General features: G+C 38.4%; 1 protein-coding gene across 14 annotated transcripts in view; it reads right to left on the minus strand.

Moving 5' to 3' along the window:
• Nucleotides 1-6,911: 6,911 nt before the first annotated feature.
• The window catches only part of CTNND1 (catenin delta 1), a 49,711-nt gene continuing 30,846 nt past the window's right edge, over nt 6,912-25,776 (minus strand). For 11 of the 14 annotated variants that reach the window (XM_031942819.1, XM_031942820.1, XM_031942818.1 and 8 more), the window contains 15 exons: nt 22,904-23,367; nt 22,529-22,712; nt 19,268-19,385; nt 18,644-18,797; nt 18,241-18,258; nt 17,712-17,780; nt 16,060-16,187; nt 14,408-14,558; nt 13,818-14,010; nt 13,319-13,433; nt 12,654-12,741; nt 11,105-11,167; nt 9,722-9,822; nt 9,354-9,440; nt 6,912-9,073 (listed from right to left, as the gene is read on the minus strand). In XM_031942819.1, the coding sequence (XP_031798679.1) occupies nt 9,065-9,073; nt 9,354-9,440; nt 9,722-9,822; nt 11,105-11,167; nt 12,654-12,741; nt 13,319-13,433; nt 13,818-14,010; nt 14,408-14,558; nt 16,060-16,187; nt 17,712-17,780; nt 18,241-18,258; nt 18,644-18,797; nt 19,268-19,385; nt 22,529-22,712; nt 22,904-23,367 (1,942 nt within the window). In that variant the 3' untranslated portion in view covers nt 6,912-9,064. Of the gene's footprint in view, nt 9,077-9,353; nt 9,441-9,721; nt 9,823-11,104; nt 11,168-12,653; nt 12,742-13,318; nt 13,434-13,817; nt 14,011-14,407; nt 14,559-16,059; nt 16,188-17,711; nt 17,781-18,240; nt 18,259-18,643; nt 18,798-19,267; nt 19,386-22,528; nt 22,713-22,903; nt 23,368-25,776 lie in introns of all 14 variants that reach the window. The other 3 variants (XM_031942822.1, XM_031942824.1, XM_023506420.2) reach the window with 3 other exon arrangements.

The following is a 25,776-nucleotide window of genomic DNA, read 5'->3' on the forward strand; positions in this document are numbered from 1 at the left end:
TTAACTACAAAGCAGGCTAAGAGAAATTGGACAAGTTAGCAGAGATGGGAGGATCAGGCGGGCATTCCCTGAGGACAGGGTGACCTGGGCATATTTGTAGGCAGTATGGAAGCAGCTTGTAGTGAGAGAAAATCTGAAGGTGAGAGAATAAGCATAAGGAGATACAATGAGATCATTGTGCAAGTAGAGCCACCTCTTTGTGTGAAATGGGTAAAGGAGATGGTGGCAGAAGGCATCCAAGTAATATTAGATGTGGAAAGAAACTGAGAATGGCTTCAATTTTTCCAGTCATAAATGAAGCAATCTTCTCATCTGGGGGAGGGGGTACAGATTTGGTCTTTTTTGAAGAAAGATGAAAAGTTTTGGAAGAACTATTCTTATAATAGGATAAAGAGCTAAAGTGAGTTCAATGAGGGGATGTAAGATTACTTAGCAGGAAGGAGGGTACTGTAGCATCAGTTTATAATGGACCCAGTTAGAACGGTGTAGTTCATCTCCAATCAGAAACGTGTGTAGGAGTAATGGCTGCAGATGGTGGGAGTGATCCAAGGCTGAAATTGGCAGGGAAAATTTTTAAAGGAAGAGAGAACAGTTAAAAAACGGGATAATAGCCTGGGAGAGAACTGGAGACTTCAGAGGTTGAAGATCTTAGTGTGGATGAAGAGTAGTTTGGTAAGGTAAAAGGAGACAGAGAGGTGAAAAGCCAAAAGATTATGGGGATTTCAAGGGTTTTCATCACAGAGGTGGTATATTTATGGGTGATGGGGTGATTAAGAGTATGCCCAATTTGCATGTGGCTGAGATGGGGTAAGGAAGTAGGCCATGAGAAATAGGTAGATAAGGAACTAGAAGAGTTTGGGGGGGGATTATCTGTGTGTGTGTGTGTGTGTGTGTGTGTGTGTGCGTGTGTGTTCAAGATCCCTAGTATAAGGACAGGAGTTGGGAAGAGAAAGATTGTAAGCCAAGTACTGGACTCATTGAGAAAGAGAGCATCCTTGAGAACAGCTGACAGGATACTGATTGGGTAGATAGGAGTTGTACAGACCTCAAACTAGGACAGGTTTATTAGTAATGATGGTAGGGGAGAACCTGAAAATGACAATGGGGAACAAGGAGTATTCCAATTTTCCCCTCTCAACTAATGAGCCAAGAGGAATGAGTGAAAGTGCAACCAGTGTTGGAAAGGATGGCCAGGAAAGGTAATGTTAGGAGGAACTAAGTCTAAACTAGAATCAGAAGATGGAAGGAGTGGAAAACTAAAAGATTTCATGGGAAAGCAAATTTGTTGCCTATTAAACAGGCACCCCAGAAGGCACAGTAGAAGGGGTAGATATCATTTGGTTGACATTTTCAGGTACATAGGTTGAGGGGAAATGGAAATGAGGAATTGGGCAGTTGCAGGTGTGGAGTTTACATGTTTATCTACTGGGATTCAGAAACACTGCAATATGTAAGGTATGTTGAGGTGGGGAGTTTGTTAATGATTAAGTGAAAGATACCTTTTTTGGTTCCCTGCAGAAATTGGAAATCAAGCAGGAGAGGGAAGGCATGTATTCAGATGGTAGATTTCTGTGCTCAACTCCTTTTCCTCCTAGAGAGTCCTCCCATCTTATATTCCTATCCAAAGCTGGAAATAGGCAGGAGGTGAGCTCTGAAAGCAAACCAAACAATCCCTTCTCTTCTTGCAGGATCCTTACTCAGCAAGACATGGAAGGCCCATGGAGAGATGAAGGTCTTGTCTTCCTTTTCTCTTTCTAAATAAACCCGTCAGGTCCTGTCAACTCCTCTCACTGGCTTCCTCCCCCTGATCTTTTCAGTTCCCGATTCTGGACTATGTGATTTCAGTGACTTGCCAATTTTTTGGGCCATCCCAATTTATTGAGAAAAGCAAAATGCACATTCCTGCCAGAGATGATAAATGAGACATATCATAGGTCCCAAGCAATTCTTTGGTGAATTCCCTGACAATAAACTCCAAAGAACTGAACTGAGTCATATTCAGGCTTGCTGCTGGGAAGCCAAGACAGCAGCCATCTTTACATCAGATCTTTTGCTTTTGAAAGGCAGAGTTTACTTCAGTCCTCTTGAAAGCATCTCTTCAAGTGCTTTATCTGAAGGGTTGCTGTCTCTCAGGAGCTTATCTGTCTTGAAGCTGCTTTTTCCCCCCACACAAAGGCTCCCTTTTTCTGCCACTTTCAGCAAATAAGATGTCCATGTTAGAGCTGTCTTGATAATACTAGTATTGATAAAATGCTTCAAGTTCTAGTGGCTTTATATGGTATCCTGATCTGATCTTTAACACAACCCTATATTTATTGCTATCAATATTTCCATCTTATAGATGAGGAAAGTAAGACTGAATTTAACTGCTCAAGGCCACACAATCAGAAGTCTAAGTCAAAATCTGAAACCTCTTAAATCCAGGATTTCATCTACTTCATAATTAAAGGAAAATGCACTATCTTGTAAGAATATAGGAGAGCAGGAGACAGAATATCAAGTTTGGATAGTAGACTCTAGTAGCCCAAAGCCAAACTGGAGTAGTATTAAGTAAGGCTGAAAAAGTAGATGGGAGCCATATTAAAGAGGGTTTTAAAGGGTGAGCTATCCAAGTTTTATTTTAGAATGATGAGGGAGTTGGAGTAGGGAGTTTGTGAGTAGGGAAATGACAGACACATCTTTAGACTTTTTGCCTAGGTTAGACCTATCATTGGACATCTTAAACTTGACAAAACTTAACTCATAATTTTTTTCCTCCCCAAACCCTCTCTTCTAATTTCTCCTAATTGGTTGAAGGCTCCACCCCAGACTCACAACTGCAGAGGTCATCTTCAATTTCCAATAACAACTCTTGTATATGCCCCCATCTTTCTTCTGGCACTGCCACCAGCCGGTGAGGGCTGGTCCTCATAACCTCATACCTAGACTATTGTAAATAGGCTTCTGTTGACTTTCCAGCCGCAAATCTTTCTACTCTATCCTCCATTTGGCTCTGAAGTTATTCTTTCTAAACTGAGGATCTGACCAACACTCTAATAGCTATCACTCTGTATTTTGTTTTTAAAGCTTTTAAAAATCTTATCTCTATTTTTCCAATATTCTTATTTCATTCGTTCCTAAATATGCAGTAATCTCATGACACTTGCCTCCTTGCTGTTTTTAGCATCACGCTTTCCATCTCCTGGCTTATTTTCACCAACTGAATGCTCTCCCTTATCTGGCATCTGCATTCTTTAAAGTCTCTGCTTAAATTCCCTTTCCCAAGAGGCTTTTCTCTAGAACCCAACCATTTCCCCTTCTAAGACTGCCTCCAATTTGCCCTATATATATCCCGCATGTACATAGTAGTAACTTGACAGGTACTTACTGGCTTATTGGTATATGTGTATATACACACATACATATACATGCTACTCCCACAGATATATGCAGTTATTTCAAAGATAGCTAAGTTAAGAAAAGGCAATAGGCATTCTCAAATGCTTCGCCTTACTTATATATATGCTTCAATGCCTTTAGCTTTCCTTATAAGTCTCCTTTATAATACCTCTTCATACTGCAGGATTTGTATCCATGTTGTCATATTTTGGCTATTGTATCCCACTGTAATTATGAAAAGACAAACAGAACTTCTTAAGATATCAAAGATAAAAAGTTTTAAACAAAAAGAATGAAGTATGAATAAGAAAAAACATTTAGGAAGTATATAAAGAATTAAATTAACCCCAACAGTGTTTATCTCTACAAACTGAGTTATACACTTGGTTTTACTGGAAAATCTTTCATCACACTCAGTTTTCCAATCTGTGTACTTTCACTCTCAATTACCACCACTTCCCTTGAGTAATTTCCTCAATAGTGGGAAACTTTGGCTTTTGCATAAGGGTTTCAGTTAGTACACATATGCAGATGAAGTTCAAACCCATTTATCTGATCCCAATACCATCTTACTGCCTACAGCACATTTCCACTGCAAAGTCTGGCCAACCTCTTAAACGTCCAAAACTGATCACCCTCCATCTGGCCCTTAAAAAATTCTGTTCTCCCATCCAAAGTTATTTCAACTGAGCACCACCAACTTCCCAGTCACCCAAGTACAAAGTTTTGAAATACTTTTGTCCTTTCTCCTTCATGCTTGTATCAAACTGCTGTCTCACAGGTCTTTAAGTAGCATCTGGATAACACCTTGTACATGTTGGACTAGATGACTTCTAAAAATGATCCCCACAGAGATCCACTGGAGCCCCTTAGAAGTGGAAAATAAAGTCTTAGGAAAAGGGTTAGCAGAGAAGGGATAGAAGATCAAGGACATCAGCTTAATCTGATCATTTTTCCTCCTATATTGACCCATTTACAAGGCCAACCAATCTCTGGCCAAATGAGTTGAATTCTGTATTCATTTGGTTCCTGTTCCTTTTCTTTCCTGTATGACCAGAAAGATCCTTCAATCTATGGAAAGAAAGTAATGAGAATTCCTAAAGTAGTTGTTACTGGAAGGTGCAAGTGAAGAAAAGGAAGTCACTAAACTATAAAGGTGGAATTTCTGCAAATGTTCTACTGCAGTCAGATGCAATGCCATACCGAGTTCAAAACAGACACTTTGGTAGACTTTGGTAGTCATTATCCACCAAAACCTTAATTTTAGTTTCCTTATGTACAAAATAGTAACACTTACCTGCATGATGCAAAGATTCAGCGAGCTAACAAAAGCACTTTGCGAACCTAAGTTGACCTATAAATGCTAGGCTTATTTTATTAGGGCACCGTGGTTCTTTAGGCCTAGGGAAACACAGCAATCTTTTAGCTCATGCTGTTGGGCAGTTAGGTGATACAGTGGATAGAATGTTGGGAAGACAGCATCCCGAGTTCAATTATGATTTCAGACAGAGTGACACTGGCCAAGTAACTTAACCCTGTTTGCTCGTTTTCTCATCTGTCAAAAAAGATGAAGAATACTGCAAACTCCACCATCTTTGCAAAAAAACTAAACAAAACAAAAACCCATATGGGATCATGAAGAATTAAACATGAATGGAAATGCTTTATCAACAGAGCAATATAGAATCATTATTATAATCATAATCAGGTCACAGAATGAAAAATATCCATTTTGGGGAGTAAAGTTCTGTTACAATTTTAACTTGAATCAAGTTCAGCTATGATACTTGTTCTGATAATGTGAGTTTGTTTCAATATAACTGAACATTTATTTTGAGCATGAGCTCTGAAACATCGAAAACAGAAAACACAACCATTTCTTACAAACTGCAGTCTTTCTGATTCAATTCCATAAGCAGACTTCAGGTCTTTGTCAGGGTTAAGTGCTGTATTACCACACATAAAGTGCCATTATTGTATATACTACACTACCAGATTGCATTTACACATACAAGGCATGGGGCAAAGCTTGTAGAAATACATGAAAGTAGAACATGGAGTACCAAGTTTGGAGGAACCCAAGAAACTCAAAGTTTAGTTGTGAATAGAGGAGGGCTGGGGATTTTACCCCAATCTTCAACCATCTGGTGGAACCAGATGAGCAGCAGCACAAAGCTTTACATATCACCCACTATTTATAATATTCTTAGTCACTGAACATGTACAAAAACTAATTTTTTTGGCTATCATTTTAAAAAATTATCACTGGTGAAGTTTTTTTTTTTTTTAACTATTTATTAGGATTAACTTTTTCCCAGAAGCTGTGTGGTTATGTGATTTTGCAGATCTCATTGTTTTTGGGAAAGCACGTGTGTAGAAGTTACATTATAACCAATTGTAGAGTTCAAATGACACCTATGTTTATCACTGGTGTGACCTTGGACCACTTAACCCAAGGTCTCAAAATTCTCATCTATGAAGATGAAAGCATTGGCTAGATGGCCTGAAGTTCCTTCCAACTTTATAGTTTTGATCCTACAGCTCTTATTTTTATTAAGGTGCAAAAGAAGTGACACTTGTGGAAGTTCTCTGAAGACCTTTGCAGTAAAGTAAAACCCATTCAAACAGTACTTGCTAAGGACCTCAAAAGGGCAGTTCATATGAGAATCAATTCATTTTTCAACTCTTTCAGCTGCTGGAGATATCATAGAAGTTTCTATTTCTTTATCCAAATGTTAGCTCAAATACACACACAGTACTGAGTTTTGCTAGATTTGGAATTTTTATCCTCAATCTAGAAAACATAATTTACCCAACAATATCATGTCATATTTGCAAGTGACTTTTAGAGGCCCCAGCAAAGCTGGGTTACTGGCTATCTCACCTCCTCATCTTTCCAAAAGTACAAATTTAACTAAGGAACTAATACCTTAGTTTCTCTGGAAACCCTTAACTTTAGACCTGAGAACTCAATCTGGCTATTTCCTCATTTCTACTCTGACTTCTAGCCTTTTGTCTCCTTCAAGTATCTTTTCTATCTCAAACTAGAGAAAATGATCTGCATTAGGTACTGTCATTCTCCTTTTTCCTACTGAGACAAGTGAAAACTGGAATCCTATTCATAGCTTTAAGGAGGAAAGACTTCCTATTGCTCAGTCATGACCAAAGGTCAATAATTATAATAAACTCTGAATAGATATCATTCCCTTAACTTGGTCTAATCAAAGAGATCCAGCCAGACTTCTGTATTGTTACTTTACATTTCCTGATGCCTCACCCTTTTATTTGAACACTTGCAAAGAGAAGAACAGAATTCTTCTGACAAGAGTTTCAAGGAATTCATTTGCATTATGTAAGCAAGACTGCCCAGATGAATTAAATCCAGACATGGTAGATTGTGATGGTCTAAGAATGGAGCTTTGTCGGTAGTTCTGTTACAACCTAGAGCTGCAATAAAAATAATGTGAAGCGCCGAGAAATACCTGAGGCACAAGGGAAATATGGAGACATGACTCAAAATCACTGACTCTGAATTCTTTGACATACACACTTTAAAAATTTTATTTATATAAAAAACTCATTTTTAAAAGCGTTAACAAGAAAGAGAAAAGGGCATGGAGCAGAAGACATGTCCCATGATAGTGTTCAGTGGGGAGGTGGGATTTTTGGTTCTTCTGGAATTGAGTGTTTAGTGTTTTATAGTCACACAAATTTAAAAGATCCCCAAAGCCCATATCTGTACTGATACCCACAACCCCACCGAGAAAACAACAGAGCACCAGAGGAAGAGAGACAAAGGTGGAGGAGGGAGAGGGGGGCCAAAAGGAGACCCAATTCAGGCCAGGACCCACTCCCCTCTGTGCAGTGTGCGCGCTCCTGGGGTCACCGAGAGAGCAAGAGGCTCCCCTCTACCAGCAAGGGGTGGGAAGGAAATAGTAAGCACCCAAGCTTTAGGGCAAGGCAGCTGGGTTCTTCTACCCCAGCCCAACAATCAACACTTGGGAGGTCTTCCAGTTGCATTGAATGTGGCTTTAATTTTAGTGAGGGAGGGATAGGGTTAAAAACAAAACAAAACAAAACCTAAATCACATAGCAGCTGACTCTTTTCACTACCATGCTCAGACATATTGAGCTAGAGGGGTGGAAGAGCCCAGACTTTCCAGAAACCCTTCAGAGATGATGCTGAAATTTGGGGATCATGTCTCATAACTTTCCCTTGGCCTCCCCCCTCCCCCCAACATTTTAAGATTTATCCAAGTAGGATTATTGCTGGAAATCCCAACTTTCACTGCTGGGTATAAGTATGTTAAGGCTGAAATAAAGAGTCATCCTCCCCCAGACCAAAAGGATAATTTGGGTTCCTCTAGGCCCTAAGATCCAATCACTTGATCTCCCCTTAGTTTCAATGGGGAAGCAACAAAATAATATTTTGCAAAATCACTGGAAATGAGGCTGCTTCGGCAAAGAAAGGCACATGGGGGGAGGGGACCACCCCAGGCCAAAGGCACGTGGGAGAGGCAAAGCCAGGGCAGCCCCCCTGCACAGAACAAGGAAGGGCAGGAGCTATGTACATCAAATCCTTCTCTTGGCCAACCAACCCCAGGGTAAAGCAAAAAGAAAGGGGGAAGATAAAAGGTCAAAAAAAAAAAACAAAACAAAACAAAAAAAAAAAAAAAACAAAAAACCGAAAAGAAAAGAAAGGAAAGGAAAGGAAAAGGAAGAGAAGGGAAGAAAAGAAATGAATAGCTTTAAAGCTTCCCACCTCAACTTCAGACCAACCACCTTATATACATTCCTCCCTGCTTGATAGGTAGGGAGCTGATTGTTCTTTTTTTTTAATGACCTCATTCCCTTTCCACACTCTTCCAACTTACTTCCCCAAAACATTCCCTTACCCGCACAACCTGATTCCCTTTCCTAAGACTTCTGAAGCAGATTTGGCCATTACATCTGTGGTAGGATGAGGAATGAAGGGGAGAGACAGACTCAACAAGGGGCAGCACATCCTCACTAACAGTGAGTTAGAGTCCAAAGTCCTTAGATGGTCCCTGCCCTGAAGATGCAGGAAGAAAAGTCTGCTCTGAAGGATCCCTTGCTGAGATGGCTCGTTCCCCAAATGGAATGTGCCAATGTTACCAACATTCTTTGCTTCAAAACCAAAGTATCCATTAGGAATAAAAGGAGAGAACAAACAAGAATTCACTCCTCGCCCACTAAAAAAAATTTTCTTTGCCCACTGAAAAATTTTTTAAAAAGTAAGTCAGTCAAAACATTGATAGACACCATATGCACTGAAACCAACTTCTAATTCTTCCCATGGCTTTCGATGAAGAATCTCAAACTTTCTCCCAACCTCCATATAGGACCAGCAGCTCAAGGGAGAGCCGGCAAAAGAAATAATCTGCAGCAGTTTCTCAAGGCAGGAGAAATTGAGGCATCCTATGCAAGTGACTGAATCAGACTCCTTAGGAGAAACCAAGGTTCAGGGAGGGAAGGGCAGACATCATTGGAAGAGGTTGGGATTGAGGAAAGGAAGGCAGCCCATACTGGGCTAATAGGGCAGGAGGCAGCCTGGCAGTTGGCACAATAGTCCAGCGAGGGAGAGGGGAGAATCATCAGTCCATTTCACCACCAAAAAATAAAAGTACATATATTATAAACCCAGATGAAGCTTGAAACAGTGGTGCTAAATCTTCTGCTGTAAGAAAAAAAAAAAAAAGAAAGAAAGAAATTAAAAAGATTGGTAGTGAATACAGAGAAGGTAAAAATTTGGAGAAAAGCAAACAGCACACAATGGAGGGTCAGATCACCAGCTGAATGTCCCAACCTCCCAGGCATATGATCACTGCAGAATCCCCAAAGCCCCATTATGGTCGAAGACATTCTTTGTTCAAATCTGATCAGTTTGATTGGCCCGCTGCTGGCACACCCAGGCCTGATTTGAGAAGGACCCCCACATGGGGCTGAAGACATACCATGGGGGGATAAGACAACTGGTCCCCCTCATCATCCACAACCAAAACATCCAACTCTTCCTCCAGTGATCCCTGCCCTTCCTCCTGCTGTAAACACATGCAATTTGTTAGTATGGAGAGTGATGGGACAGAAAAGCATGTTAGTGGGTGCCAAACCTGAAGAGGTTTCAGAAAGTGGTAGTGGCAGAAAAAGGGAAACATAGGGTTCACATAGATCAACAGATGAGGTATGATATTTGATATTAGTCATATCAAAACCTCTTTTCCTGAAGAGCTGACTAAATCAAACAACCCAAAACAACAACTCTCCTTAGAGGGATAAAAAGCAGACTCCGACTAGAAGGATACAAGATTAAAGAAATAGTTACCATTAAGGGTGCTCCTTTCAAGGGTTCCATTTCACCCAGGTCCCCAGATCGGTCCAGTGTCCTATTGTGGTCTCCCCTCTCATTCAATGTGGCATAATTATCTAACAGAAAAAAAGCATACACAGATGTAATATCTTCTGCTAGTACCTAATCAAAAATACTCATACCTTTTTGTGTTCTGTGCAAAACAAATATAGACTGCCCTCATTTACCTCAAAATACAGTTGTAAAACTATTTTTCATTTGACACAATATTTAATATTTAGAAAATAATACAAGACAGTATATAATATTTTTATAGAATATAAATGTGATAGCATTTAGTAGTAGTCTTAGAAGCAAGTCAGATTACTTCATGGAAAAATAACTTGAAGAGTGTCTTATTAAGATAATTTAGTGAAAGCAATTTGGAATTATGCCCAAAAGGCTATCAAACTACGTATAATCTTTGATTCAGCAGTGTCTCTTCTGGTTATCCCAAAGACATAATAAAAAAGGGGAAAGGACCCACATGTGCAAAAATGTTTGTAACAGCTCTTTTTTGTAGTGACAAGAAACTGGAAACCTACTGGATGGCCATTAGTTGGGGAATAACTGAATAAATTATAAATGAATGAATGTTATGGAATATTATTGTTCTACAAGAAATGATCAGCAGGATGATTTCAGAAAGTCCTGAAGAGACTTAGATGAACAGATGCTAAGTGAATTGAGTAAAACCAACAGAACATTGTATAAAGCAACAACAAGATTATACAATAGTCAATTCTGATGTACTCTTTTCATAGATTTGTGATGGAGCCAGCCATCTGCATCCAGAGAAAGGACTGTGGGAACTGAGTGTGAATCACAACACAGTATTTTCATTCTTTTTGTTGTTTGCTTGTATTGTTTTCTTTCTAATATTTTTCCTTGTGCAGCATTATAAATGTGAAAATACATTTAGAAGAATTGCGCGCGCAATTTTTTTCTTTGTGCAGCATTATAAATGTGAAAATACATTTAGAAGAATTGTGCGCGTGCGCACACACACACAGACACACACAAACACACACTTTGGCTAAGCAAAGAGAAGGTACAGCAAGAATAGGGGTACTGAAGAAAAGATAACTTGATGTATACAGCAATAAAGAAATCAGCCTAACTAGAGAAGAGAATGAGAATAAAAATGGGAAAAGTCAGAGAACATGAAGTACGTCATGGGCTTAAAAACTGAGCAAATGAAATTACAATTTGTACTAACAAATTGGGGATAAAGTTCCCCACAGTCCACAATTGGAAGGGAAAGGGGCGAAATGAAAAGGAGTCTAGACCTAGATAACCTCCCCTAACCCTGATGAGAACTTTTCCCTTATTTGGGAAAGTTAAAAAGAAGAATTTTACCTGATGATTTGATATTTGGACCCATGCTGCTCATCTGAATTTCCTCCCGATCAGGTTTTTTATCTAAATTAAGTCAAAATATATTTTATTAAAAGTCAAATATTGAGTATCCTTATTTTTGGCTATCATTTTCTTCTATATTAAATGTAAAAACTTAACATTATATTTTGATACAAGCATCTAAATGTTCTTAGTGACTATCAAATTTCTGTTAAGAGGTTGATATAGTCAAAGGATATAAACAGTACGCAAAATAACTATTACAAATTATTTACATTTGAAATAATACTAATAATCCAAATCACTAATAAATGCAACCCTGAGGTTTTACCTCATTCTACAAATTAGCACAAATCACAAAAAATGTTGGAGAAGTTGTAAGAAGATAGTCACATTGGTACACTGCAAGTGCACCTTTGAATCAGTACTACCACTCTGTAAAACAATTTGGAATTACTCAAGTAAAATGATGTCTACTCTTTCTAGGTTTATGCCCCAAGGAGGTCACTTATAAGAAATTCCTATATACACCAAACCATTTTAAAAATACTTTTTAAGACAACAAAGAATTTGAAAAAACTATGTAACTAAATAGGGGAATACTACACATACTGTGGTACGTGAATATGATAGAATGGTATTATGCGATAAAAGTAACTGATATGATAAATACAGGGAAACATGGAAAAATCTATATAAATTACTATAGTGTGAAGTAAGCAGCTAAAAATAAAAAACACTCCCATACTCCATCCCTTTGCAGAAGTAGGAGTTCAATAAGTGTAGCACATATTTCCAGACTTTTTTGATGTACTGATCAGCTACACCGATTTTTTTCTTCTTTGCTTTCTTTTTTGTTCTTTAAAAAAAATAATATTTGTTATATGAAATGACTATCTGGAAGGATTAGGAAAAGGATAAAGAAAACTAGAGGGAAAATATTTAAAAGACCAATAAAAAACTTATTTTAAAACAGAAGTCACTTAGATCCAATACTTTAAGGATATATTCCAAGAATGGATTTTGTTAGTCAAAATCTGACTAATTTTATTTTTATTTTTTTAAGTATTCCCAGATTCCTTGCAAAAAAAGTTTCTGCAAGTTAGAAATTCCACCAATAATAAATGAATATATATGTTTCTTTAAATTCTTACAAGCTTAAAAGATTTTGGGTTTTACTTTCATCAATTTGATGAAGTGAGATTGTATATCAATAGTGTTTTAATTGCTGTCCAACCTACAGCTTAAGCTCTAGTTTTTAAGCAACCAACAAAATAGACAGTCTAGATCAGGGTTTTTTTTTTAAACTTTTCCCACTTTTAGCCCAAGAAATTTTTACTTAACCCTAGGTAGATAAGTATATAAAATAGGCATACAAATCAAACACTTACTGATAAATACATTATAATTTCATGACCCCCCACATTCAGTTACATGACCCCTTATGGGTCACAACCCACAATTTAAGAAGCTTTAATCTAGAAAAACTGTGGTACCTTTTTCTAATGAAAAAGCAATTTGCAAATAGATAGGGGGTGTTTTATCTTACCCAATTTTTGGTTCCTGTCAATAAGAGGGAGGGTGCTATCATCATAAGAGTGACTGCTTTGGCTCCTAGAAGCATTATTTAGATTGACCTGGAAACAAATGTACAATACATCCATAAACCTCTGAGTTTATAGAAGTTATGTTACATCATGTCATTTAGAGCATTATTCCCAAATTTGACTCATCTTCATCAAAATTCCAAATAAGTAGGGAAATTAGCAGACCAAATAGCAAAAACATCCACTAAATAAGATTTCTGGATAAGAGTGGCAGAGATATAGTGGCATCCATAAATAATTTGATCAGTTTCAATGACCTAAATGGAACTCTTATCTGCAGAGAAATAAACAGCTTTGGATAATTGTAAGTTAAATAGGATTAAACCAACTTTTTCATTTCCCTTACACTAACGGAGACATTGTTTAATAGAAAAAGTGCTACATTGGGGTTTACTTACTTTCAAGGATACCACATTATCAAAAATTTGAGAAAGATATTCTCGCTCAAGGAAGAAACTGATGAAAGAAACTTCTACAGTGAGTTATAGAAAATAATTACTTTTAAAACTAGTGATGAAGTCTTAACAAAGAATTACTGTGCTAGGAAAAGAGGGCATTATAGTGAAAGAAGAGTGTATATATAAACAACTGTCAATTCCTTCAGTACCTGAAAGTCTGATTTTTTCCATCCTTCCTTCTCCAGCGGCTTCCGAAGTTCCTTGTAGCCCCAGACTGTCTGTAAGACAAGTGCTGCTGCCCGAACCTCCTTTTCTGATCGATTACTATAAAAAGAAAATATCAAAACAAGGCTTTGGCATGGGAAATACAATCCTTCTTCCCTTTTCAAAATAGAGAGAAAGAGAATATGTAAATATATGCACAATGGGTCAGGCTTGTTTTGTTGATTTAATACAATATTGGTCCCTGACAATGGTATTAAAGAATGTGGAAGATGATGGTAATTGTCCTCCATGATATCTACATCTACCTTAAAAGGAACTTTTCCCTTTAACTAGGTTTTGGGAAATGGAATGGCTCAATTTAGTGTGAATGTATGGGGGGCAAGGGGGGTAGGGAGGAAAAAGGGGAGAAGGTGGGACTTGAAGGTGGCACAGAGAAAGGCCAAAGAACAAAAGGAAAAGATCATAATGGAGATCAAAACAAACCCTGATTTGTTGATAAGCACCAGCTTCTCAATGCCCTGTGTCTCTCTGAGTTTCTTGGCAGCCTCCAAGTTGTCTGCGATAACTTCGTTAATAGTATTCAGAACTGAGACCACAGTATCCTCTGAAAAGTTGCGGGAAGAGCCCTGTTGGCCGCTTGGCAGGTTCTTCACAAGATTGGGGATAGCATGCTTCCCTGGAACAATCAAAGAGAAAACAGGTGATGAAAGATGTACCTTAAAAGGCCACAGACAACTGCATTCAGCCACATTAACCACTGTAAGCTGTAAAATACTGTTTCAATTAGATGATCTTTGTTGAGTCTTCTTTCAAAAGGGCAAGGGAAGAGTCAGCAGTAAGGTGGCTTTATTTTGTTTTCCTGAAGCTGGGGTGCTCCTCATCTTTTCCAGCCTGCCTGAGGCAGGGGAAGGACTAGGCTGACATTCTAGGTAGACATTTTTGAAGTTCTATCTTTGAAAAGAGCCAATTATCATTCCATAGCCCACTTTAGTGATTATCATTCCATAACCCACTTTAGTTAGTGACACATTTTCACAAGCTTTGCTAATCAAGATTCTCCCTGCCCAGCTCACCAATCAGTTCTTTATTTCGGGCATCCACAGCCAGATTACGTAGTGCCCCAGATGCAGCTTTCACCACTCGTTCATGCTCATTGGTCAAAAGGTCCGCGATGGCAGAGAGTGCCTTCTCTTGGCGCAGAGCTGAACGGATATACCGACCATACTAGAAGGGATCACATCAACAAGTATTTTATAAGCATCCAACTATGTACCAGGATCTTGGAGTACAATGTACTCTCAGGATCTGAGAACAATAGTGAAATAGTTCTTATTCTTGAAGGGCTAACATTCAAATGGGAGAAAACAAGGAGATGTAAAACACAATTTATATATGATATATACAAAACCAATGGAGGGAGTTTTGGGACAAATGGCCCAGTTACTACTGGATGCCATCAGGAAAGGCTTTTTGTAGAAGGTGACACTGAGTTCAGTCTTTTAGAAAAATTATTTCTAGTAGGCTATATGAACCATTGTATTAGAATAGGGGAAGAGGCTTGAGGAAGGGAGCCCAAATGAGGTTATAACAGTCAAAGTGAAAGTTAATGGGGAGCTGAATTAAAATGAAGCAGACAGATAAAAGAGACAGAAACAAGCTGATATTGTGAATCTGGATAACTGGAAGGATGTTGATACCCTGAGGTACAGGGGAGAGGGGAGAGTCAGCAACATAGGAGCAAGAAGCAAATGGTGAAAATATATAAGGTCAAGATTTGGAGAGTCATGATTGGCCACAGAACAGAAAAACCCAGAGTGAAGAATACCCAGGAATAACAAGGAATAAGATTGAAGACTCCTGAGAAATCGAGGAAAAGGCTAAAATGAAGGCCAATACAAGGAACTGGAAACTGAGTGGATGTCCATCAGTTGGAGAATAGCTGAATGAGTTATGGTATATTAATGTAATGGAATATTATTGTTCTATGAGAAATAATGAGCAGGCTGATTTCAGAAAAGCCTGGAGAGACTTATATGAACTGATGCTGAGTGAGGTGAGCAGAAGTGTACAAAGCAACAAGACTATGTCTTATTGATGGATTTGGCTCTTTTCAACAATGAGGTGATTCAAAGCAATTCCAATAGACTTGTAATAAAAAGAGCCATCTACATCCAGAAAGAGGACTATGGTGATTGAGTGTGGATCAAAGCATAGCATTTCCACCTTTTTTTTTTTTTGATGGTGGTATTATTTGTTTACTTTTTTTTTCTTTTGATCTGATTTTTCTTGCACAGCAAAATGAATATGGAAATATGTTTAGAAGAATGGTACATATTTAATCTACAGTAGATTGTTTACTGTTTAGGGGAGAGAGGAAGCGGAAGAAAAATTTGGAACAAAAGATTTTGCAAGGATAAATGTTGAAAATTCTCTTTGCATGTATTTGGAAAAATTTCTTTTAAAAAAGGTCCTCAAAGCTGACAGCTGGAATAAATGAAAAGACAAGAAAAGGAGTTTGGCTAACAGAGGATAGATAATGAACAATAGCTAGAAAGGATGGTAGACTTTAGTGCTAATTCCTAGGGAAGGAAAAAGGTGTGTACGTGTGTGACTATAGTCTGTAAGGCTATGAAGGAACAAGGTGTAAAAGTGGAGAATCATGTTATATACATTATAACCTCCTTTTTATTTTTTTCTTTTCTAAATCCATTCCACGAATACTCACCGTCCAGCGGCCAGCACACAAATTCTGGATAGCTCCAGCAGAAGCCTCCAAAATGGCAGGAGTCCTGCTCTCCTTAAGAAGAGAGATATATATACGGACCACCTCAGGCTGAAATAAAAGCTCATAGCCTGCATGGGAGAGGGAGAAGAGATAAGATATTAGAATTCCCTCCCTTAAAGAGTTCTCATATTGATGGGATATGATTGTGAATACAACAAACCACACTAAACTTCTCTAGTTCATGAGGCAGGAAACTCATGTAACTACTTCCATTGCCTCCTGGAAGTTAAGACTTCTAAATTAGAATTGGGCAGGCTAGAACAATGGTGCCATAGGGAATCATCACACACTTTTCTTTTCCTCCTCCTTCTAACACTTTCTCTTTTGTTTTTTATCCCCAGGAATATATGCCTTAGTCCTATGGCAACATTTTAAAGAATTGTTTATCTTCATTTTACTAGTGGCATTCAAAGTGACACTATTGATCTTTGGGTTCTAATTCATTTATTTTTAAAAATCAACCTACTACTGTCTTTCTACCCATTCTTTTGCTTCTTTCTCTAATCCAATAAACAAATCTCAACATCTAATGAACAAGTTTTGTGTTTCAAGGGCTTCACACTTCCAAATCAACTTTAACAACTTAACTAGAAGCCATGTGGCGTTTTTAAGGATCAATACTAATGTTGTTGTCCGTTAGTGGATATAACCATGGCAAAGTAAAAGAATAATAGCCTTAAAATTAGGAGATGTTGTTTATAATGACCCAGATAAAACTTACTAAGCTATGTGTCTCTGGGCAATTCACGCTTCAGTGACTTAAATGTTTTTTCAACTTCAATTTCCTGAACTGTAAAGTGGGGCTAACAATTACACTGATTATTTCAAAGGTACATTATGAAAAAAGCCTCTTAACAAACCTCAAAAAAAAAAAAAAAAAAAAAAAAAAACTTCAAATCATAAAACACTGAATAACCTCATTTAAAAATTCAGAGATCTGGAAGGGAGAAAGAGTCCAAATTCTACATGAAATATATCCCTCTATCCACCAACATAACATTTCAATATAGATAAAAAAAATTCCTATTCTCAAGGGACTACGCAGACACATTAATGCCTAAAATACATACAAAGGAAATTTTAGCAGCTGTGGAGAGGCACTAGCACTTGGGGGTATAAATCAAAAGGCCTATATAGGAGGAGCTGGCACTACACACAGATTTTAAGAAAGCTTAGGGATTCTACATGTTAGAGGTAAAGAAAGTATACATTCCAGGTGTGGGGCACAGATTATACAAAGATATGAAAAACAGGAGCTGGAATGTTATATAGGATAAACAGCAAATAGATCAGTTCGGCTGAACCAAAGTATGTGAAGGAGTGTAATGTGTAATAAGACTGGAAAGGTAGACAAATATCAGATAGTGAAAGGTTCAAGATTTGCATTTTATCCTATTGGTAAGGAGTTACAAAAGCAACCTCCTGGTCAGGCCTGTGCTTTGGCATGGGAACTTTTGCAACATGAATTTGGCAAGCTGTTTAGAAGACATAAAGGAGAGGACAGACTGGGAGCATAATTGAGATGTGGCTCCAAAATACAGGATTCAAAGAAGATGAAGATTAAAATTTTATAACAGAATACAAACACTTACCTCGGGCAGGACTGGTTCTTTTGGGAAAATCTACTGTGTCGGTAGTTGGATCCTCCATGGGTTTTTTCCCTTTATGAAAGTAAGAAAAGACAAGGGGAAATAAGAAACCAAGTACCTAAACCGCAGCCTTTCTTACTCCTCCCTTCCTTCAGTGTGGATGAATCAGAGACGTTCCTTCCAAACACAGCACTTCTTTCAGTTTTCTTTTTTTCTCATCAGTCTCTTTGGAGAATAAGCCAAAAGGCAAAAGAAAGCCAAAAATGATCGTTTCTCCTAGCAGAATCATGCAGAGATGAGGACAGTGGTGTGGGCCATAGGTGGAGACAACCTATAACTATCGTCACAGTCTTAGGTGCTGCCAGGAAATAGCATGCCAAGAGCCATTAGTTCAACCTGTTTCATTGGGCTCTCCATACTATATTTCCCCTGCATGCAACCAAAGAAAAGGATTAAGAGGGAGGTGCTAGAAAAGCTAAAACCAAAACATGCATATTAGATATAGGCAAGCCCCTCAAAAGAATCCACTCACCTCTGGAGAACCATTCATCTTCCAGTGCAGCACCCGAAGTGGAGAGAGGAGGGAGAGACAGAAAGGGAAGAAAATGCAGGAGAAGGATGACAATAGGACCGCAAATAGGCAGGAAGGCACAGATAGGAAAAAGAACATAGGTGAAAAGGGAAGAGTTGGGGATGGGGAAATCCCCAAATTAGTAAGATACTCTTCCCATCACTATCCCAACCAGTCATCACCACTCCCAGGACAGCAGGGACACATAAGTAACATAAGGGAAATGGCAGAATAGGGATGCTATTGCAACATTCCAGTCATCCAGATCCTGAGCTGCTTGGCTTATGGTTTGCCTCAGGGGATGAGAGGACTCTTTTCCTAATCATCCCCCCAGCAGAAGGCAGGACTTGAAGCCAAATCTCACCTTTGCCCTTCTTAGACCCAAAGCAGCTGGCTGCATGAGGCCCTGTGTTGTTGGCAATGTTAGGAGAAGCTTCCTGGTATCGCTCTGCCTGGGGAATCTCTCGATGGACTTGGTACGACAGGTTCCGCAAAAGGCAGACACAATTCTCCACCAGCTGAGGAAATAGGGTGAAACATTCAGTGAGAGGACAGAGGACAGCCAGATCCAAAGTAAAGGGAATCTTCATATCCAGAAGAGGAGGTTAATAGTGATCTATGACCTTCAGCTCTCAAAAGAACTGCCCAAGCTAATCTGCAAGTTGTGGCATGAACAACAGCAGAACTTGGCCTGATAGTCTGAATGCTCCCCCCTTCCCTCCTAAAACAGAATGCTCCATTTCTTAATAATGACAAAGAACAACTATACATGAGGGATAGATCGAAGAAAAGAAGGTGATCTCCTTTCAAAGGGACTATTATATTTCTCCTAAGTTATCAAACCAATAACAAAGAATGAAGACTGTTGTATATGAGGCTTGACATGTTGTTGAAAAACCAAGGTCTGCCCCTCTAGGTCCCAAATGCTTTTCTGAGGAAAGCCCCCACACCATCCTCTTCCCCAGCCCCATCCTGGTCTTCTTTTTACCTTGCTGTCTGAGTCTTTCTGTCCAATCTCTGCCTGAACAATGAAGATTAGGGCATCCACCAACCCATCACACTCCCGAAGTTTTCGACGGGCTTCACTTCTTTCTGAACTGACATTCCTGGGGGGAAAAGGAAGAGTCTAAAAGAACTCTACTTACCAAATTCAAAAATTCTCCCCTCTACTTTTTTGAGCTCTGTAGAAGATTATCTAATAACAAACAACTCTTCCTCCTTTCTAAGCAATAAGTTAAAATAGCTAAATTTGTATTCCTTTCTATGATAATATTTTAACTAATCCATGCTCAATCTGCAACAGTACAGATCACAAACCAACACTTCATCATATATGATTCTTGTCAATGTCTTTGAATAGCCAATTAGTTAGCCAATGTGCTGGAGTCAGTCCTCTCATTCTTTGATGTTTAGCAGAGTTCAGCACCATTCAGCTTGCCTATCTTACAATGTCTTATTCGCCATTTCTTGACATAAATATCCACTATTGCCTGCTCTTTCTTTAACTTTGATTCTTTGAGACCACAGTATTCCATGTAATGTAGCGTAATCAGAAAGACACAAGTATTAAGATAAGTCATTTGTAGTAGGAAACAGCTTGTGATCAACTAGAGTGCCGTACAATTTTCCAAATGCAATTGCATTTCATCTCTTTTGCTAATCATTTTGTACTGATGTCCATTTGTAGCACTTGCCCAAGATATTGACAAGATCAACGAGTAACCATGTCAATATAGGCAATCTGGATTTTCATTCAGTTTATTTTCCTATGTAAGCAGCTAGGATGATCTCTTTTCTGATTGGATCTTAAAGAAAAGATACTGTAATCTAGCCTTATGGACTTTGATATAACCAACAATGTCATGTGCGCACAAGGAACATCAACAGAATCTTTTCAACAACTTGGAGTCCTTCCTCTATGCGGACTTGGGCCAACATCTTCTATAGTGATAAAATACACCCCTTGGTTGAGTAAATGTCTCCCCGTTTTGCATGTCACTTGAAGCTGAAACTTAGATCACTGAACTTCAAAGTCACATCTATCATAGAATCTTGTATGATCTTAATGTACACTTTGAACTTTTTAAGGAGTTGTATTTTGCACTAAAAAGTCAAAAATACTTTTCTATAAATCAATAAACAAGCAATGGACTCTTCTATTCTCAATACTGTCAATTATGATTGTTAAAGTCTGCTGTTTATAGTCTGCTAGAGAAAACTGTGGAAGCCTGTTTTCTTCTCAGATTGTTCAACAATGACAACTGATATAGGCACACACTAGTCTTTGTTTAAAAAAAAAAAAAAAGAAAATAGACATAATAAGCAACTGTGTCTGGGGTCATCTTTGTTGGCTTTTGTTATCTTCTGATTTTTCTTTAAGAATCAGTCAGTCAATAAACATTTATTAAGTGCCAAGTACATGCCAAAGCTCTGTGCTAAGTGGGAATATTAAAGATAGAAGACAATTCCTGCTCTCAATAAATTCAGTCTAAAGTGGGGACAACACATAAGTAACTATGTACAAACAAGCCACAGATAATAAGTATACACTGGAAATAATCAACAAAGGATTGGGAAATCAACTTGGATAAGGAAAGGCTTTCTGTAGAAAGTGGGATTTTAGATGGGATTTAAAAGAAAGCAGGAAGACTTTCCAGGCATGGGAGAATAGTCATTGAAAATTCAATTAGGAGAAGGGAGGGGGGGGGGGGGAGAAAAAAGGGGGGGAGAAGAGAAGGAGAGACAGAAAGGGACAAAGAAAGGGAGAGTGAGCATACCACTGGAGCTTATCAAATAGAGGGCAACATGATCAGATCTATCTTCAGAAAGATTAATTTGACAGCTGAGTGGAAAACGGACTAGGGTGTAAAAAGACATATTAAGAAGATCAACCAACCAGCAGGCTAACGCAATAGTCCAAGAATGAAAAGTGTTGAGAGCGAGGAGTTCAAGATATCAGGACAGTGATGATTTCCTTTATATCAACAAGTAATCCTTAACTACCTCTAACATTGTGTTTGCTCGAAGATTTTTCACTATGTATTTTCAACTCTTCTTCAATGTCATCTCCTTAACCAACACTACCACATCACACTCGCATCAGGTAATAAGAGTCCAAATGTGGCTATTTTACTAGTGCCACTAATTTGAATAGACCACTACAGCAATATTACCAGATCTGTTCCTCTTTTTATATCTTTATTATTGAACTTAAACTACGAATACTTTGTGGATGATCTGCTGAGGAAGTATTGCTCAACCTTGTTTTACAAATTATCTACTACACTAAGTGGACAATCTAATCTCTTCACCTGACAAGAAGATTCAGATTCTGCTGGGGAGTTGTTTCTAGGATCTTTCCGTTTCTGCTTGACTTCCAGTAACATTGAATTTCTCTAGAATATGGTGGTGTCTGTGCCTTCATTTTTATTTCTCATTTTTTCAAGGAATTAACAGCTGGTTTATACACATCTGCTATATACAGAACTGCTGTAAGTTGCATATGATTTCTCTTTACTTGTATCCTTTCTTCAAATCTGTTTCCAATTTAAACTTTTATTGGTCAATCTGAACTTAAACAGCTGAATTTGAAATGAGTCCCACATCTATAATTAGTCATTTCTGGCCAATATATATTTGTTTATATATTTTTTAACCTTGGGGCTCATTTTTGTAACTTTGAATAACATTTCCCAAAATGTTTTTGCCATCATCTCTTACGCTCACCAATTTACGTCACCATACAAAGACACATATTCCGGTTATCCCCAAAGTCTTAATACAACTCTAAGTTTAAGTTTAAGATAGTATTTAAGACTTCTGGGACACCTTGTATATTATTACCAATAAGTTTTTTCTAAGAGTAATCATTATGAATCTTTATTTTATTTATAGTTCAATTCTTTGGATTTTACTGATAATAAGAATGTAAATAAGGATTTGGCACAGTTCTTTCAGTACTGTTTCTACTTGCTGGTCACTAGATAAAGATTCAGCATGTGCTTCTTCTTTCAAAGATTTTTCCTGCCTCCAAAACTCAATAAATATAATGGACCACTTATATTTTTGTCTCTTTCAGAGGGTGCCATGGTGCCTCACCATAGTAGTAAGTAAGGTAAGGACTGTGGCTCAAAGGCTTTCTAACTTTTATACTTCACTTACAAAGCCTTGTACCACCAGAGCAAGAGTTTTGTGAAGGCTTACACAAAATAATTCACATATGCATAGTTCTTATAGTATCTGCTGTTACCTAAGACAGCCAGCTGTGTTGGTGAGCACCGATTCCCATTCAATATGGCGAGGCTTGGAATCTTCATTGGGCTCCCGCTCCCAACCAGAATGTGGGATGATCACTTCATCTGTCAAAGCATGCAATGCATGGTCCACAATCTCCATCTTGATAGAATCATGAGATGAGAGGTTCCAAAGTGTTCCTGAGAAATAAAAATTATAAAAACCTAGTAAGTATTGCTCTTTGCATGTCCCTAGGCACCTTATGGGACAAATGTAGGATTTCTTGTGCCCAAGAGCCTGTTATCATTCATGTTCCCCAAAAGTAATGCAACTTGGAAAGAGGGAAAGAAAGCAAAAGCTTTTCCCAATTGAACCTAAGCTCAGTGCTTACCCGTGATGACTTCCGTGAGGTCCATGTCACGGGCCTTGCGCAGAAGACGAACAAGGGCAGGAACGCCATCACAATTCTTTATGGCAATCTTGTTGTCCTGGTCACGACCAAAGGAGATATTCTTGAGAGCCCCACAGGCCCCATGGTGCACCTCCTTTTTGGGGTGGTCCAACAGGCCCACCAACACTGGGATACCCTTAAGTTTCCGCACATCGGTCTTCACTTTATCGTTACGATAACAGAGGTGCTGCAAATAGGCAGCTGCATTGGACTTGACAGCATCCAGGCGGAAGCCCAGCATGGCAATCACCTCTGGCAATTCTGGCTGCCTCCAGTTGGGAGGTGGAGGGCCTCCCTTTCTCAGGCTGTCCAGACTTGCTAAACTTCCCCTTTCATGTTGAGCCAGAGGAGCCCAGTAGTATTGGTCTGGGGGCACTTCCTCACCAATTATATCTTCATAGCTCCTGAATGATTTTAGAGAAAGCAAAGAAAATGTAAATTAATTTAATATATTTCCTATATGACCATCTTTTAAGTATGAGTAAGAAGTATTGGTAGCTCTTGGCATTTCCATATCAAACAGACAAACCAAGGATCTGACTCAATTAACTATCACTGACCAACCTTTCTTAGCATATACAGCATATAGAGCAAGGGCATTTACCTTTTTTATCATTTTCAATGATAAAACCAGAAAACCCATCCTTCAAGATTTCCATGAAGAGAAATGAAGCTAAACCTTAAATTCACATATATTTGGGGAAACAGAGCAGGCAAATAAAGCAATGATTGAAGGGTGCAAAGAAATGCCCAGGAATGAAACTTACAAATCAACTAACTAAAACAAGATGTAAAGTACTTCCACAAGAATCAGCTGCAGAGAGGATAAGAGCCTTTAGTATACTTTATATTCCATCTCCGCCCTATTCTAGAAAATGTGAGGGGCCTAGAGAATGGCACAATCAAGAACCTCTTGCTATATCATATTAAGATTTGGCCTCAGTGAGTGTCATATATACCAGCATATTTGTCTTTTTTTTTTTTTTTTGGGGGGGGGGGGGCGTCACACATAACACCATATTTGTACTTCATGTAGGCAATCACCTCAGTATGGTTCAAATCTACTTCTTTTAAGATTGCTTCCTTTTCTATAAACTCTTGCAGTGGAGTACTCAGCAACAACAAAACCGGGATATCTGCCCACTAGTAATAGCAATAGGCATTTTCCCCTTACACTGGGCTCCAAGGCTAAAGCAATGGAAAGTAAATTCTTGGGTTTCAGTACCCAAAACCAACCACTAGAGGGTGAAGCTGTCTCACTATTACTTGATCATCACCATCAGGAAGAGATCTATTCATTATCTGTGAGGTCATCTCATTCCAAGACTTCCTCCTTTAGGAGAAAGGAAAAAACCTATTGTTTGGATCTCTTAGAAGAGGACTACCATTTTAATTAGCTACAATGTTAATACCTATTGATACTTTATGGTAAATTCTGAGCTACTTCCTAGAAGAAAATACCAACTGCTCTATCCCAGCACAGCTTCTGAAAAAAATCCCCTAGACTTCCTAATCTCCCTCCAAACATATTCCTTTTTCTTAGAAGAGAGGTTCATTATCTACTAAAGGTCAATAATGCTGAATCATTCTGGTAACCCTTATGTGACAAGAAAATACTACTATGAGCCATGATTTGGCTCCCAGACTATAACAGTCATTTACCAAAATAAAGGCCTGAACCAAAAACAGCATTTCTAATTCAATATATAAAATAGAGTCTCTCTGCAAAGCTACTGAGAATCAACAAGTATTATCTTTCATTCATAAGAGGTTATGATTAAAACAATTATCACAGGTTAAAGTACTCACAAGCAAAACTTCAAAAATGTGAATTCAGATTTATTGTGAGCTTATCATAAATAAAGTATTGAGGAAAATGTACACAGGAAATAGCTTCAAACTATTATGAAATAGAAGTAGGTTCAAATATTTGGAATGTTCATTGTTTCTCTTCACTGCACATGTAAAAAAAAAAAAAAAAAAAAAAAAGGTTCTGAAGTTCAATGATTCAGTGTATAGGTCACTCAGTTATTTTGTGCACAGAGGTCTCCTGACAGCCCAGAGCAATGCTTTTTTTCATATGCTACATTGACACACTGTTTAGACTTTGACCTTGTATTACTCTTCTAGGACCGGAACAGGAAGCAGCAGAATGTTCTTGCTAGACAAGCAGGTTTTCAATCCAAAACTATTCTGACAAATATCCAAAGACAGGGCACAGAAATCTCTCTCTAAATAAACTTTTCAATTCACTATAGCACAGAGAAAACCCTATTGTCCACACCTTCTTAAGGTCAATCATATCTCACTAATGAGAAATTCAGGAAATAGTCTGGTACCTGGGGCCAACACCCTCGGGAGGATACTTCCTAGATGACCACTACTCAGTACTATGATTCTGGGTGGAGGTTTCTAAACCTGGTAACCTTCTATGAAGGATCGATGAGTCAGAGAGGAGGGGAAAAGACAGTCCAGAAGATAACTCAAAAGACGGGTGACTAAGGTTTAGGTAAGGAGGCCTCTCTTTGTTAAGTGAAGTCATTTAGCAGTCAGGAGCAAATGCCTGCCTTAAAAGGCCATGACCTTATGGCAAGATTTAACACAAATTGACACTGATCAATTTTGATCTTAAACTTATTATGTTGTTGCTAAATATAAAGCACCCCTGTTAAGCATGGGGGACAGAAAAATAAAAGTAAAAAAGGACCACTTCTCAAGCTTATATGGGAGTACAGAGGACAGAGATAGGTCAAAGTGGATTTAGACGCCATATTCCAGAAGATTTGAGGAAGAGAACACTTCGTGGAAGAGAA

This window comes from Sarcophilus harrisii, chromosome 6, assembly GCF_902635505.1.
Source record: "Sarcophilus harrisii chromosome 6, mSarHar1.11, whole genome shotgun sequence".
Lineage (NCBI taxonomy): Eukaryota > Metazoa > Chordata > Mammalia > Dasyuromorphia > Dasyuridae > Sarcophilus > Sarcophilus harrisii.